Here is a 17,541-nt window from a genome sequence, read left to right on the forward strand (position 1 = left end):
AAGGCGGATAACAGAAACAACAATAAAACATCACCAAACCAGACTTAAGTATCTTGCAAAATCACCTAGATAAGGAAGCGTTAAACATTTACTGGTATTTTAAATGCTTAATTTTTTTAATTGATGTTGTAGTTATTGTTGTTGCTGGACAGTAGGATTTTCTTTGTTTTAGATATTTCAAATGTGTCTTAATTTTAAAATAACAAAGAAATAACATAGCTCCTTTTTGCCAATAAATAAACCAATATCTTGAGCCATAACTCTGCAGTGGTTTACACATACAGTATTTAAGCTTTGGATGTTTTGCAGATGTTTTATTATTATATATATGATCTGTACATGATTTCATGGCATTTCTTTAAAAAACATAGGAAATGACACACAGTATTCTGATATTTGGATTTGTTTAGCACAAAAGAAGTTGTCAATGGACAAATACTAGTATGTGTACGAATAATAAATCAACTAAAATGCAGTAGTTTTCAGCAGAGAGCCATAAGAATGAAATGGAACCATTTGAATGGCCAACCCTTCTCTAACAGGTGGCTGTCCAGCTCATGGTTGAAGATCTAGGAGGGAGAGTCCCCACTTTTCCTAGGAACTGGCATATTGTCAAACTACTTTCAAGTGAAATCTACCTTTCTGTATTTTAAGGCTATTAAATGTTGTCCTTCACCTTGGATCAGCAGAAAACACCTCTGCACCTTCTATGTGACAACTCTTCAGGTACAGTCGGCCCTCCGTATCCACAGATTCATTATCCATGCACTTGAACATCCATGGCTTGAAAATATTTTTTAAAAATACAAATTCCAAAAAGCAAGCCTTGATTTTACCATTTTATATAAGGAACACCATGTCATTGTGTCATGGTATGTAATGGTACTTGAGTATCTGGATTTTGGTATGCATGGTGGTGTGTGTGTGTGTGTGTGTCCTAGAACAAAACCCCAGTGGGTACCAAGGGCTCACTGTACTTGGAGAGTCATATCCTCTTCAGACTAAACATAGCAAGTTCTTTCAGGGCCTGTCTTTGTACTTAAAACCCATATCCAGTTTGATAAATAATAACCGATGAACACTTTTTGAGTACAGTTTTCTAAGTAATTGCGGGTCCAGTTGTCACCAGTGTGCCAAAAATGTCATGAGGAATTTAGTCAAATAGGCAATGACAAATGCCAGATTGATTTAATTTGGGTAGCAATTCAGAATGTGATTTCCCAATTAGATTTGTGCACTTCACTCGTAGCATTGCTATTCCACTTTAACTGCTCTGGCTACCCCCGTTGCATTCTGGGATTTGAAGTTTAGGGAGAGGCATTTAGAATTCTCAGCCAGAACTTAGGCCTCACTGAACTACAAACCGCAGAATGCAACAGGAGGCAGACAGAACCGTAAAAGTGAAATAGCACTATAAGAGTGTAGTGCAATAATGTGGCCGGTCTTCTGAGTAAAGGACAGCTTTTTATTTTTGAATATTTAAGTAAAATATGCAAATAACATGTCTTGCATTTTTAATAATCCAGTAATAATTCTATAGTAGTATGATTAATGGAAGTTAGCTATCACATTTGTCTTTTCATTATTTCCATTAATCTGTCTTCTTTCAGTACAATGCAGCTAGCTCTGCTGCTGTGGGAAGTTACAAAAACTGGCCCTGACTCCCACTTGGGCTCCTTTAGCCAATGGGAGAAGAGAAAAGGAAAAGAAGCCAGGTTTCTGGGGTTGAGGAAAAGAATCCAGAGTAAAGATTGTAAGAAACCAAGGACCATCTAATTAAATGGGTTAGGTTTCTAGTTTGTTTAAAAAGGGATTGGAAAAGAGGTTTGGCAACAGGACAGCATTGTGGGGTTTTTTTAGTATATAAACCTATTAAACTTGTGTGTGTTTGAGTTGTTTCCTTTTTGGCAACCAGGGGAAAGGTACTTGGAAAGCTTGTGCTTTAAACCCAGTTGAGCTTTATTGTTATAACTAGAGTCACCTTTTACCATATAATTTAATTAAAGAGTTCACTTTTTAAATACCTGATTTATTCCTCAAGGAAGAGTGAACAGGATGGAGATATCTGGTCACACGTCTCCATGCCCAAGACAAACAGGAACGCTATAATTATTATTCTGTGTTCCCAATAGGGATAAGAGAAAGAGGGAGAGTGTTGATCCCTGGAACCCGAGAGGGATTAAATCTTCAAAGAAGGGCTTGGTGGCAGCATTACTGTGTCGCTGTGCTGGAAAGAGGTGGCAAGTCTGGGTAGATTTCCACATCTCACGTCCCTTTTTGCCACATGCTACGAATAACAAATACCTTAATAAAACCAGTCTTTCCCAGGACATTTGAAAACCAAAGCAAATTGTAACTTGTGAAATCCATTTTTGTTCGCGTTCTTTATTTGGTATACATGGGATTCATCACATACTTAATGATGTTTATGGTAGACCCTGACTGAAGTCAATTGAATTTAAATTTAATAATGACTAATGTGACCAACTGTCATAGTAAACACACAGTCTGAAAAGAGATGGGCAATTTACATCCCTTCAGATGTACTGTTGTTCTAGTTAGTCCTAGCTTGTATGGCTGTGGCAGAGGGTGATAAGTGTTATAGTCCATTTGACATTTGGAGGGCCACAATTGCTCACCTTTAATCTGCAGTCACGTCTTCAGTTCTGTTACAGATTTGAGCCCAAGTGCTCTCATTCTGTGTTTCATTGGTCTCTCAACCAAAGCTTGTACAAATCTTCCTTATAGTATGGATGTTAATTCAAGTTGCCCAACTTCATTCAGTTTGCACTTATTTGCAGTAAAAGAATACCCTTGGCATTGCAAATAAGCACACCTTTCCTTCCAAGTGGCTTAGACACATCGTAAATGACAGAAATGGCTCTACGTCTTGCTGTTTTAGCATTGGGTGAGTACTAAACCATGGTCTCTAGTTTGTTTTTGTTTTTTTAAATAATACAGCTACATTTGTAGAAATGGATTTCATTCTCTATGCTATCATGTTGCCTGCCTTTTTAAGGAATAGTTGGTCATGTACAACTCCCATAACATTGTGGTTATTCTACATTGCACAGAGGGCTTTTCATATTAATGACTAGCCAAATCTCTAAAGACAAGTTTAATAGTTCCCTAGAGTAAGTTGTATAAATATGTGCCCAGGAAGATTAGGTTGCAGTCTGGGCACTTTATGAAGCGTTTGACATGGATGTATAACTGTTTAAATTAGTGTATGTGAATCTTTACAGTACTCCCAGACAGAGAGGATCCTGAAGACTGCAGACTCAGCTGTTAGTGTCTAGGGAAAGAGTCTGAAGATGGGCCATATTGCTTTATTATAGTACAATGAAATGTGACCACCTCACCAGAATAGTCATGGGTATCTCTTGTTTCTGTGCTCTTACTTGCTTTGGTTCGGTTTCTTTTGGTGGAGGACTCAAATCAGCAAAAGAGCAGGTGCACATTGGTATTGGGTGGAAGGGGAACTAGAGGGCATAGGCATTATTTTTCCTTGTCTAACATTATGCTATGATAAACAAACAGAGTGCTATGTATTAGTTTGAAGCATTAATGGGCAGGCCCAGTATTTAAAGGGCCATGTATGCTATTCCATACATGCACTGAGACTCCCATTCCACTGTAGGACTTAAGTATTCATAGCTGCTTCTGAAAGTTGGCAGACAATCCAGTGTGGTTATTTGTGTAACACGAGGAGCTGAAACTAGAATGAGGAATGGATAATTGTGCTTATCACAGGCATGTAAATATTTCTCCATTAGTGCATGGTTGTCTTTGGATGCCAAAACAGATTTGTTGAAACGAAAATATAACTAAATTACTTTGGAAATGCACTATTAATGCAGTATGTGTGCACATGCATATCTTGAAAGATTTCTGTGTAGTATTGGATACCAACAATAGTTCTCTCACAATCCAATCCTTTCACAGAGCAGAAAAGTACTGTTAAGAGCAATTAACTGTACAGTACTCCACTAGTATGAAGTATCAAGACTTACTTTATTCTTATAGATGTCTGTGCAGTCTTGAGTATGAGGGTATTTTTCTTGTTGGCTGGTTTTTCATTTCCATGAATAAATTGGTCCACCATTAGTTTTGTATATACTGGGCTGCATTTTGTGGAATGAATACTGATAGCATTTTTAAATAAAATAGATCTTGATACTTTATACGGGTGGAGTAGAGTTAATTGTTCTTAATAGTACTTTTCTGGTCAGTGAAAAGGATGAATTGTGAGAGAACTATTGGTTTGGCTCTGCTGAACTTTAAAAACCTATGTTAAACTCGCTGAAATGGCTGAGGTATTAGCAAACCTATAAATTTCAGAGGGTCAGTGATGGTAGTTACAGACCAACAATATCTAAAATATTGCATGATTCCTATAACTGCTGTAGATGTTCATTTTTTTTAAAAAAAATGTATTAGTTTTCAGTTTTTAAAAAACTGAATCTACGTATGCTGCATTAATTGTGAAATATACTCAAAACCCTGAATGTTATGAAGGAATGGTTTACTTTTGTCTGAAAGGATGGAAATGTCCATGATTTATCCCCATATCAAGAATAGGGCATATATCATCGACTCCTTTATAAGAGGAAAAAATATTTTTATTTGTTTACCATTTTTGCATACTGTCAATTAAGATTTCAGATGCAAGTCTGTGTGTGCATTTAAGTAAAACATCTTAGGTAACAGCTTTTTTTTTAATGGAAGCTTGAAGGTGTGAGCCTAGTTAAGATAACTTTACGATGCATATTGTGTATGGAGAAAATGTCACACTTCTTTTCAGAGGTCCTAAATCTGAGCATCTTCCTTTCAATGAAGGTAGTGCCGCTTGGAGCGAGACTTCCTATACAGCAAATGAGTGCTGGTTTGTGATGATGCAGGAGCCTGTGCTAGGCTTTCATGAGTTCCATTTCTGGTGTGAGAATTCTCTAATGGTAGATTATCTGAAGTTGGGATTTTGATTTTCTCTCTTGAGAGTGAACGATTTCTGTCCTTTCCTGAAAGAGATTTTGTAAATCTAAGTTATAGAATATACTGAGCGTCTTGAGCTGGAATACCCACCCTCCTCGCAAACAAAAAAGCCCCATGCAGCTGAGGAGCTATCCTCATTGTCCTGCCATGAAAGCTATTATATAGCTTATCAAGTGGCAGGTTCTGGGAGGTCTCCATGTCATTTTTCTTGGGGTTTAAATGTCCAACACTTACCTACTCTTGATCTTTTACTAGCTGTTGATGCTTGACTTACAGGCCTAAGGAGGAAAAATATATTTTTGAAGTCTAAATGAACCTAAATATAAGGCATATACTACTTGATTAGAAAAGGGTGAGACAAAATTTTCACCACAGAAAATAATGAGTGAAAGGGGCATACTATATGTTACAACAAACTGGGATGTCATACTGTTTGTTACAAGAAACCATGGTGTGGTTTGTTGACATCTGGTTGGTTTCCTACCTCCAGTAACGAGCTTCAATTTATTAACAAGTTGCAAACTACTGCCTAAACCACAGTGGGCAAAGTGGCCCTCGAGAGGTTGGATTGAAAACCCCAGCAGCCCTAGCCAGAATAGTCAGTAGTGAAAAATGCTTGCTACTAAATTCAACTCATGGCTTGTTTGTTGTTTAAACTGGTTTATTTGAACTAGGGAGTTTATCACACAGGAGGAATTTCTCTTAATTTCGAATGAAAAGAAAGTGGGGCCAGAACGCATTCATGTGAATTCGCTAGTTCAGAGAATTTATGTGAATTCGAATTGCGTTCGAACTGACTTCCCATTGCCCGAAAATAACTTGCCATTGCTCGAAATTGCGTGTGGTAGTCTATCACACAATAACGTGAAACCCCATGATTGCATTCAGACTGACATCACATTGCCCGAAATTGTGTATGGTAGTCTATCATGCAATAACATTAAACCCAATGATTGCATTGGGATAGAAATACCTTTAGAAATTACACTGGCAGATTTTTGGGGTTTTATTTTGCTTGCTTGTTTTTGCTTTTGCAGACACATTCCTGGAAAGAAAACTACCTGTATGCTTTAAAAATAATTTGTTTGCATTAATCATGCAATGGTCCCCAAACTGTGTTCTTTAAGGGATTATGGACTTCTGGGAGCTCAAGTCCAAAATCTCTTAAAGGGCACAGTTTGGGGACCACTGCATACAATTTGGGAACTAATTCAGCATTGGGAGAGAGAACACATTGCTTTTTATGTCACTTCTTGGTTTCTCATTACTTTTTGAATAAAATTTGTAATGGCTCATTACTTGAAAAATAAATTTTAAAAGTAATGGCTCATTTTTTGAAAAAATAGATATTAAAAGTCCTCTAAAATGCTTTAACTACCCTTAGATGCAACTGTAAATAATGACTAGAAACTGTTAGTTGTGACTTCGTTCACTCACATTACTTTGCTGTTGGAATGTTACTTCATTCCATTCCTGTTCCACACCCCACCCCAAGTAACTTGTTGCTGGCACCTTCATTACTTGTAACCCATTATTTTTAAATTTTGCTTCTGGAAAAATAAATTATGGAAGTTACCACTTCACTTGTCAAGTGAAATTGGATTACAATTATCAAAATAATGAGCAAAAACATTGTGCATAATCCTTTAAGCCCAGGGTGTTCCTTCTCAGATGGTGTGGTCTGTAATGAGCTTTAAATAAACTAGTATGATGTAATGGCTGAGCGGTTGCAACTTTTGGCCACTGAAAAATTTTCATTTATAGTTCTCATCAAGCATGGCCAGTGATAAAGGACTGTAGGAGTTATAGTCGAAGACATCTAAAGAGACAAAGGTTTGGCATCCAAGTAATAAGTACTCAAGGCATATACATGACTAGGGTATGATGGCTTTCCATGTAGCTCCATTTTCTACAGCAATTCCTCTGAATTTACCTGATCTGGTTGCTTTCATCTGGTGGTGTTTTCTGAATTCCCTTTCGAGACTTCAGCAGAGTCTGCAAATTCAGATTCTTTGCTTCATTTTCCGTCTGTACCTTTTGCTGATAATTCAGCAGATCACGGCTGGTCACATCAGAGCGTATGAAGTTAGACACAAACTCTTTCTCTGAAACATCAAGAAAGTAGAGTTTCAAAGAGACACTTTGCAGTTGAAATAGGTACAGGATGAGTATTCCTTATTTGGAATTCTGAAATCCAAAGTACTCCAAAATCTAAAACTTCTTGAGCTACAACACAAGTAGCATAGTATGTACTTGTACTGTATTTCTGAGGCTGGAGAGACATGTGAGGATCTGTGAAACCTGCCATTTCACAGATCATCAGTCCCTTTTCAGCCTCATTATGACTGATTATGTACAGTGTGCCCATGTTATACGTGGGCATGCCATACGTGGCTTCCAGCATACGTTGGAAGCCTGTGCTAGAAGAAGCCTTGGCGTGCCCAGAAGAAGTAATGGGGCGTGCCGCGGGCACAAGCCTCATTACTTCTAATGGGGCTCCAGCATACTTTTTTTTCCTTTATATGGGGGAGTCCAGAACAGATCCCTCGCATAAGAAAAGAGTGCACTGTATATGCAAATATAGGTATTCTTTAAAAAACAACAACGTGTAATATGGTCCCAAGCAGTTTGGATAAGGAATACTAAACTGCTAGAATATTAGTGTGGCATCTTACAGTCTGCTCGCCCCATATGCAGGTTTGCCGTACGTGGACTTAAGCTCACTCAGATGGCAAGCCCTTGGGGACAAAATGGCATGCATGGAGGCGGCATGTGTGCAGAGGCAGCAGGCAGGGGTGCACCATCATTGAAATCAACGGGAATTGAGGTCCCACAATTTTTCCCATTCGCGGAGGAGGGTATGGAATGGATCCCCCACATATACAAAGGGCCCACTGTATTAAGAACTTTGATATCCAGCACATTCTTGTGTGAACAGAGGGGGAAATCCTGATCCTTTTTCAGTGGGAGAGCATGTTCTGCACAAGCCTACCCCACAGACAAACTGCACTGGGCCCTTGGTATCTGGTGGAGTTTGGTTCCAGGACCCCCCATGGATACCAAAATCTGTGGATGCTCAAGTCCCATTAAATACAGTGGCATAGTAAAATGGTGTCCCTTATATAAGATAGTAAAATCAAGGTTTGCTTTTTGGAATTTATGTATTTTTAAAATATTTTCAAGCCAATTGGTGTTTGAATACATGGATTAAAAAAATCTCTGGATATGGAGGGCTGACTGTAATTCCAGAATGAGAAAACATTGGCTTAAATTTGGTGAGCACACTACTGGCCCTGATTGTAGAAATGGTTCATTACCTCAGGTTAAACACGTCTTAATAGAAATCACATTTTGAAATATAAATCTGTAATATTAACAAGAAGATGAGGCTGGGAGTACTTCTCCATTCTGAAAGAAAGAAAATGATTTCCAGAGCTTTCTATTCAGTTCATTTTTGCCTTAATACTTATGTAAATCAGTCTGGTTCTTTCTAAATATAACACCCTATGTTAAATGAAGTATCACAAGACTGAGGTCCAAAACACACCGCAGAAATAATCCAGTTTGAGGCTGCTTTAACTGCCCTGGCTCAGTGTCAGGGAATTCTGGGAACTGTAATTTTGTGAGATATTTAGCCATCTCTATCAGAGAGCTCTGGTGTCACAATAAACTACAATTTCCAGGCTTCCCTAGCACTGAGCCAGGGCAGTTAAAGCGGTCTCAAAGTGAATTATTTCTGTGGTGTGTTTTGGACCTGAGGGGCAGAATTATCCCAACTGACATACATTCAACCATTAGCATTTGTAATTAGAAGGAATTAATCTAACTTTGCGTGCATCTTGAGAAATATCTGTTTTAAAAGATACTTTAAAAACCTCACATAGCGTAATACAAAGTGGTTAATGTTCTACTTGTGTGCAATTATTATAGTTCTCTTCTTACCTCTTATACTTGCTCTTGCTAACCAATTTTGAATCTCTGCAAGGGAGTCTGTCTGTAAAATATCACGAAGCTTTTCAAGTACCTAGACGAAAGGCAGAATTGTTAAAAAACAGGCATTCCAACAGAATTGCTAGCTTTATTTTTCAAATCTTTTTATTCATTTTAAAGCTTCAGTCCAATTTAGGCCCATAGTTGATAGCATTAGGTAAAATATAATCAAAAAGGTGGACATATTTCCAGGGGAAAAACACTACTTTTTGTTGTATGTGTTGGGGGGATTTACCATACATTCTCATGCATAGAGTTGGGCATTGTTTTATACGATGCATAATGTTTAGCCTGTCTGATATATTCTGGTACAAATATTTCAGTTTTCATATGATTCCAGATGCTGGATATGAGCTGGTAGATTAGAATTCAAGGAAAACAAAGTTGTTTTCTGTATTTATGTGCAAGAAGGAGACAAGATTCATTTGCATGCCATTCATCTTCCACAGATTTTGATGATGTCATGCAAAAATGGAAGCACAGGGAATATAACTTGTCCAAAACTGTGACACACCCCCGCCCCCGGTCCCCTGGGTTAAAAGAAAACATTTAAGCTATATGTGCAGAAGGCATTTGATGTAGAAGTTCCTAGCTGTTCCATGAACTACTGAAGGACTGTTAAACTCCCTCTGTCTCCTTGTACTTCAGGAGACTTTTTTTGCTGGAATTATGCATCTAATTTCAGTTCAGAGGCATGCTCTAAAAGTTCAGGAGACTTCGGGATCCCCTCTAAATATTCAGTAATGTCATATGTTTAAACGTTCCTCCAACTAGCAAGATGCTAACAATAGGAATGAGTCTGGCAGTCAGCCAATATTTCTATCGCAAATAGCATAACAGGAAGAAAATCTGTATCCTGATATCTAGGTCTGATGAATATTTCAGTAAACACATTTTACAACTAGGCATACAGGAATAACATAAAAAGAGTTTTGTTGATTCCAAGCAAAGTCCTGCCTATTCTAGTACAGTATGGATATGTAATCTTATCATATATTTTTTCTTTCCTTTTTGAGATTATTAATGTTTTTATGTTTTTATGTTCTTACGCTTTTATTCTTTTAACTGTGGTTTTAATGGTGCAGTAGCTAATGCTGCAATACTGTAATTGTAATTTAACCTTGTTGTGATCCCGCTTCAATCCACCGGGAGAGGCGGGAAGATAGAAATAAAAATGATTATTATTATTTATTAATATTTAGCATGAACAATCCAATTTATAATCAAGTATAAAGAATCAGGAGGTGAAAAGAGGAAGACAAAGGGGGGAGGAGGAGACATACAGCTAATACACAGTAGGACTCTGACCCCTGCAGTCCTGACTAATGAAAAGAAACATTTAAAAATGGGGGAAAATACTGTTCTGCCATTACAACATGCTTTCAGCCTCATGGGGAGGCAATGGCAAACCTCCTCTGAACAAATCTTGCCAAGAAAACCCCATGATAGGTTTGCTTTAGGGTCACCATAAGTCAGAATTGACTGGAAGACACACAACCGCAACAACAATAGCAGATCCAACTAAATAATTTTGCTAAAATTACCAATAACCATGGCCACAGATTGTACATCATTAGATTTGTTATTCCCGCAGAAGTCCATAAATAGTTTCCAATCTTTCAAAAAGTCTCAGTTGACTTTTCCTTTAGAACTCACATTTTGGCCTGTACAGTACAGCACCAAAATAAAGCTGCTTCGAGTCACAGTGGAGGTATGGTGTTTCAATGATGCATGCGTCCTAAGAGTCCAGAAGTCACCAAAGCCACGCTCAGCCCTAAGGACTGGAGCGTGGCTTTGGTGGCGCTCTGGACTCTTAGGACGCATGCATCATTGAAACACCATACCTCCACTGTGATCGAAGCAGCTTTATTTTGGCTGTCTGTAACAGGCCCTAGAAAACCTAAGAATCCATTTTCCATTACTGGTGCTTCAGTCAGTTTCCAAGTTTGAGCAAGCAATATTCTTGCTCTTATTGTCACATATTGAAGAATATCAATACAGTATATGACAATAGCAAGTGCCATTTCTATTATGTTTCCCATGGTCACATGCTTTTTTTCTTTTTCTTTTTCTGAATTAAACAGCTCCAAAACCTGGGAGTTGCTCCAGCCCAAAGATCATTTTGGTGCACTTTTCTCTGTCCATCCCAGCTTGTTAAGCCATTACCATAATTTATCTATTGTCATTAACTGGGATCAAGCCTTGAATTAAAAAAAAAGTCCTTTACTTCCATCTAGAAATTTCTTGGGATTCTAATCCTCTGTCTATCCTCAGACCATATTTATGTAAACTAGGTTCTTAACTGTTCTGTTGCTTGAAGATGGAGAAGTACTGCAGGGTTGTTGTTTGTTTCTCACAAGCTGCAGGACAGGATGCCATGTCCAAAATTGTTTTGGATACTACTAATCTCAACTGCTATCTGCAGATTTAATGTAAAATTCCATTTGGATCGTGGCAATACAAAACAATTCAGGAATTAATGAGATTATTCAAGACCGCTCTCTGAAACCTACAACGTTGAATTAGGATTTATTTCACTGTTTCAGCATTCCTCCATTCTGTAACGTAAGAACCAAGTTTATCCTGAGACTTGAAATGGAAATGTAAGAATTTATTCTGCTTTTGAAATGTTCTGAATAATTCTTTGGCATGATAATGAGTTCCATAAAGCTCAAAAGCTTGGACCATCAACATTTCTAAAATGGTTCCCTCTGTTTATGGGGGTATTATTGCCATTTTTCCTGTGAGCCATTTCCCCCACAGTTTAAACAGATTGTTTGGTTTCAGATTGACTGTGCCATCTATATATGTTTTCTTAGAGGTAAATCCTAGAGCTTTTAATGTGAATTACTTTGCACCTATAAGATGGGAGAATATGATATGTAATAACCATTCATGATTTTATCTTACTTTTATTTCATTTTCCAAGTAGGTTGGAGCATAATTAATATTCTCTGTGATTTCTGGTCTGTATCGCATTGCTTGGCCAGATGAAAGATGGTGGTCCTGGATGGTCCTACTCTGTGGATGTTCTGTTAGATATCTCCTCACAGGGTCATCCTGATGACAACAGAGAAGAATTCTAATGAAGAAGTATATGGAAGTTTACCATGCTTGTAAACATTTTATTTTTGTTTGATATGTGGTTATTTTGTATACCTTGCAATACTTATAATACGTTGAAGCAGATATTCAGATTATAAATATCAAAGAGTTCTCACCCTTTTTTGATATTGCTGGTTGTAGCGAGAGGTGATGTGACAACAACCAAAAAAGCCCAGCATTACGACCAGACCAAACAACATATGGATTTAAATTGAAGTAATTGCAGTGGGGTGAGAGGTACATTTTTGCACCTAATCTGCAAGTGTAAAAAAAACCCCTGCTTCATATTCAAATATGAGGCATTAATTGCTTAAAATTCATATTAGATGTATAAGAATACAGATGTTTCATACATGCACGCTGGTATAGTGGTTTAGTGCAGATATCTAGAACACAAGAAGTCTTGATTGTTTGATTTATAACTGATCACATAACAGATTACCTTTTTCTTTAACAGTGGGGTGTTTGTTAATCTTCTTGAGATTTCATTTAGCTCTAGAATATAATAGGATATGAGATTTAATTAATAGAGTAATAATGGATTAAAGGTTGATGAGACCATTTGAAAAACACTAATTCAGTGCAGTGTTTAGTGTACAGTGGGTACCCTCAGTTCAAGTGTGGAATATTACATTGATATATAAATATTTTTGTACAGACAATGCACAATCCTGTATCTTTATTGACTGAAAATCTGAAAATTCTCAAAAGGAAGTACTTTGGATGGCAAATCTACTTTGAATTTAGTTTAGTTACATGGTAAGATATTGCTTGCCACAGACTGCCAAGATAGCTCTTTGCTACACTCTCTCTATAAACTTTAGCTGGTCTGTGATTGTAATAAATATTATCTATCTGTCTCTACAAACTTCTTGGCTCCCTTTGTCCCTCTTGTTACCGACTATCCAGAGACAGCAGGGTACAATTTGTCCCTATGGCTCCTAGCCACCGATCTCTCTAAAGCAATGGAGAGACAAGAATTTAAAAGCTAGTGTAAAGATATCAGCAGTTGGAAGTAATAATGTAATTATTGGTGAACATTTTATCTACTTCTCATAAAAGTACACAAAAGTCCAATTGTGATTTGGAAACAGAGGAGTCGTACTCAATGTAACAACAGCTATGATTACTTACGTTCAGTTTTCAGCTTGGGTAGGTTTTGCCCCAGGCTAGGCAGAGTAGTGCTAGGAAGAGAAGTATTACCAGCTGTTCCTGTGCGCCTATATAACTGATTGAATGCTGAGCTTGGTAAGATGAAGTGTCCTTCATTGAATCCTCGGTCTTTTACAACACAGACTGGTGCATCATTTAACCCTGAGCAAAAAAAAGAAAAGAGAAAAAAAAATGTCCTTCTAATATCTTCTTAGTTGTGTTGGGTTTGTCAAAATAGCACCATGCCAACATGGGTGCTGAAACACATCTTGATTCATGGAGCATGTTGATCGTGAAATGTTTGGGACAAGAGCCCACTCTGTTCATCACATGATTCTAAATCATGTGATCATGTGTGATCATATACATGTGAGCTATCACAGATTAATCCTATAAACAGAATGTTCACTTCATCTCTTGACTATTCAATCACAATGTTGTTCCATGGGAAAAAAATCTCACAAGGCTTGAGAGTCACAAGTGATGCAGATGAGATTGTGAAACAACATGTGATGAAACCATGTCCTATGAGGAACGACTTAGGAAGCTGGGGATGTTTAGCCTGGAGAAGTGGTGATATGAAAGCCCTGTTTAAATACTTGAACAGGTGTCATATTGAGGAGGAACAAGCTTGTTTTCTGCTGCATCAGAGAACAGAACCCAGAACAATGGATACAAGTTACAGGAAAAGAGATTCCACCTCAACATTAGGAGGAACTTCCTGACAGTAAGGGCTATTTGACAGTGGAACAAACTCCCTCGGAGAGTGGTGGAGTCTCCTTCCTTGGAGGTCTTTAAACAGAGGCTGGATGGCCATCTGTCGGGGATGCTTTGATTGAGAGATCCTGCATGGCAGGGGGTTGGACTGGATGGCCACATATGGCTAAAAATGCGTTAGCTCAAGTCCCTTTTTGTTTTAATGGAGGCATGGTGCTCATGCCATTCATTCTTAGAATCATAGAATCAGAGAGTTGGAAGAGACCGCAAGGGCCATCCAGTCCAACCCCCTGCCATGAAGGAAATCTAAATCAAAGCATTCCTGACAGATGTCCATGCAGCCTCTGTTTCATATCACCTCTTAACCTTCTCTTCTCCAAGCTAAACATCCCCAGCTCCCTAAGTTGTTCCTCATAGGGTATGGTTTCCAGACCCTTCACCATTTAGTCGCCCTCCAGTTTCTCAAAATCCTTTTTGAATTGTGGTGTCCAGAACTAGAAACAATATTCCAGGTGGGGCCTGACCAGAGCAGAATAGAGTGGCACTATTACTTCCCTTGATCTAGACACTATACTTCTATTGATGCATTGACCTTGTTAGCTGCCGCATCACACTGTTGACTCATGTTCAACTTGTGGTCTACTTGGACTCCCTGTTTGTGTAGGAGAGGGAATTTTACCTGGTAACAAGATCCACCTGCTGAAATCCCCTCTTCTACACAACCATTAATGGTATATGAGCTCTTTCCAGTTCTCACTCTGGCAACCCTAAGCATGATGTGCTTCCCAGGAGCAGCAAATGGATTGTCATTATTATATTTTAAAGTATATCAGCTGTGCAACTGCAAACCCAATTGTGGTACCTTTACCTTCTGCAATGCTATATGCATGTTGAACTACAAAAAGTTGCATGAAATGTACAACTTCTGCTCCGGAACCCAAGACCAAAGGAAATAATTGTATATATCAACCTCCTGCTTTTATCTTTACCTTTAATGTGGCACACTGTCTTAGGATGTGGAGAGTGTCTGCTAACAAAGTAAGTTGTTTTCTCATACGGGTTCAGCTGAGGCTCAGGTTGGGCTTTGAAATTGATATTCATCTTAAGGCTGTCCTATTTTCTTTCCAGTTATTCTTGGTGTAACAGGAAACAGCAGCATTTCATCAGAGGGGGCTGTAGTACTGGTAGCACAGAGGAAAATATGAGGCCCATGAACGCAAGATATTATTTTTGAGAGTATGTTTGCACTTCTCTCTCCATTTCTTTTTACACACCTACAGAGATTGGATATGCTTTCTACAGATGCTGAATATGCAGCTCCCAGCATATTTCACCCTTGACTTTGCCGGCTAGGGCTGATGGGAATTGCAGCCCAGCCTCTAGAAGGCCACATGATTCCTGCTTGTCCTTGCAAAGTGACTTACAAATGAAAATATTAAAAGAAACATATCAAATGAACCCATAACGTGCCATAAAACAGCACCAGATAAAACTGTACACATTGGGAAAATCAATAAAATGTGTTTTATTTATTGAAAATTATTTTTAGGCTAGTTTTAAAATTAAAACTCTGAAGGCATCATAAAAAGTAACAACATACAAAACAAATCCAATACAAATCCAATAATTCAACATTCAGTACAAATTCAGTAAGAAAGAGAACTTACTAATGAAACCAGCAGCCCCAGCAAGATGGGAAAATCCGTGTAGATAGAGAATATCTGAACTACTTAAGGAAAGTCTGACTCCAGAAGAAAAGGCCCTTCTCCCTTGTACTTAGCAGTCTAACTGCTGTTGGTAATAGGAAAGTGAAAAGAGTTTCCACTGATGACAGAGTGCAAACAGGCATGTGCAGGAGAAGATCGCCCTTCAAATAACTGGTCCAAAGTAATTTTAATTTTTTAACCAGAAAATCAGTACTTCAAATTGTCTCATAAGCACCGGCAGCCAAACTGCTGATGAAGTAGCAATGTCAAATGAGCAATTTCTGAATCACCTGTAAAGCTGGCCCCTCAAAGAACACAGTACTCCAACCTGGCTGTCACCATAGCATGAAAGTTGGATGTATCCTTCAGATTTCATTGATGAAAACTGGGACATGTATGGTAAAGATGGCAAAAGTTATTAAAGTGGAAGAAATACAATCCAAGGCTGCACCCACACTGCAGAAATAATCCAATTTGACAACACTTTAACTGCTTGGGCTCAATGGTGTGGAATCCTGGGAATTGTCATTTGTTCTGGCATTAGAGCACTCTGACAGAGAAGGCTAAACATCACACAAAACTCCCAGAATTCCATAGCATGAAGCCATGGCAGTTAAATTGGTGTGAAATTGTATTGTTTCTGCAGTGCAGATGCAGCCTAGGAGAGGCTGCAGCAATTTACTTTTGCTTGGCCTATTGGGAAAAGCAAGCTTCTGCCCTGTTGTCCTCTCCTCCCTGCTCAGTTGAGTGCAAACTACTAAGGCACTTCAGACAGTTTGCAACATTTGGAGTAAGCCATGGCAAAGGGGGAAAGGAGATGAGAAGAGAAAATGGGACACTTGAAAAGCAGCTGAAAAGTAAATGACAGAGGATTATCAGGACTGTCCTGCCAATTTGGGATGTTTAAACAGGGATGTAGCCGGGGGGGGGGGGATCTGGGGTCCAGACCCCCCCCCTTCCATTAGAAAATGAATGGTGTGTGCTGCTGCGCCGCCGCACTCAAGCCCATATAATGGTGGCACTTAGTCTGGAATCCCCCCCCCCTTCCTAAAATCCTAGCTACGTCCCTGGTTTAAAGGTGGAGAATAATCAAGGCAAATCCTCCCTCACCAGCCTAAGATGGCGAAAATAAAATTCATAAAATGCTTGGTAGAATAACACACATCCTTTGATAGCTTCATTTTGTGCCTTCTTTTGCAATCTTTAAACTCAGGATGGGTAACCTTTGCTCAACCATATTTTTTGGAATGCAACTTCCACAATTCCTTACTAATATCCATTAACCATGCTGGGTGAGGTGACTAAACATTGTCTAGAGTCTTTGCTCATTCTGATTCTTTCTCGCTTATTTCTTTTTGAAAAGGGAGGGGGGACTATTAAATCATAGGATCCACTACATAAAAAAACCCTGAAGATCAAGTATAATAAGACTATGTTTTTTATCTCTTTTTGTAGAGATACTCCCTAAATGGTGAAATGTATCTACTTAATACAGCACATGATTTTACTTTCCTATATACCAGGGGTAGGCAACCTGCGGCCCGCGCCCGGCAAGGCCTTGGGACCAGCCCCAGCCCGGTCCTGCCGCCGATTGCCGCCGGGGCCTTTGGGGGGCAATTGTCTATAGAAGCCTCAGAAACTTGCATTTATATTAACATTTTTTAAAAAATCAGCAAATTTTTTCGCGTGTCCTCCATTTTTTTTAAAAAGTGTCTTCCATTTGAAAATTGTATCCTACATTTGTCCTGGTTTATTTATATATTTATTTTTTTGTAAAAAAATTATTTAATTATTTATTTTTTGGCTTCGGCCCCCCAGTTGTCTGAGGGACAGCAACCTGGCCCCTGGCTCAAAAAGGTTGCCTATCCCTGCTATATAC

General features: G+C 38.5%; 1 protein-coding gene across 3 annotated transcripts in view; it reads right to left on the minus strand.

The window, feature by feature from the left end:
• Positions 1-2,365: 2,365 nt before the first annotated feature.
• The window catches only part of C5H4orf17 (chromosome 5 C4orf17 homolog), a 54,277-nt gene continuing 39,101 nt past the window's right edge, over positions 2,366-17,541 (minus strand). For 2 of the 3 annotated variants that reach the window (XM_042470760.1, XM_042470758.1), the window contains exons 2-9: positions 14,946-15,137; positions 13,222-13,401; positions 12,530-12,582; positions 11,893-12,042; positions 8,935-9,016; positions 6,926-7,097; positions 5,227-5,270; positions 2,366-5,018 (exon numbers count right to left, since the gene is read on the minus strand). In XM_042470760.1, the coding sequence (XP_042326694.1) occupies positions 4,831-5,018; positions 5,227-5,270; positions 6,926-7,097; positions 8,935-9,016; positions 11,893-12,042; positions 12,530-12,582; positions 13,222-13,401; positions 14,946-15,057 (981 nt within the window). In that variant the 5' untranslated portion in view covers positions 15,058-15,137 and the 3' untranslated portion in view covers positions 2,366-4,830. Of the gene's footprint in view, positions 5,019-5,226; positions 5,271-6,925; positions 7,098-8,934; positions 9,017-11,892; positions 12,043-12,529; positions 12,583-13,221; positions 13,402-14,945; positions 15,138-15,623; positions 16,031-17,541 lie in introns of those variants that run through there. The other variant, XM_042470759.1, reaches the window with a different exon arrangement.

Source organism: Sceloporus undulatus, chromosome 5 (assembly GCF_019175285.1).
Source record: "Sceloporus undulatus isolate JIND9_A2432 ecotype Alabama chromosome 5, SceUnd_v1.1, whole genome shotgun sequence".
In the NCBI taxonomy this organism is placed as follows: Eukaryota; Metazoa; Chordata; class Lepidosauria; order Squamata; family Phrynosomatidae; genus Sceloporus; species Sceloporus undulatus.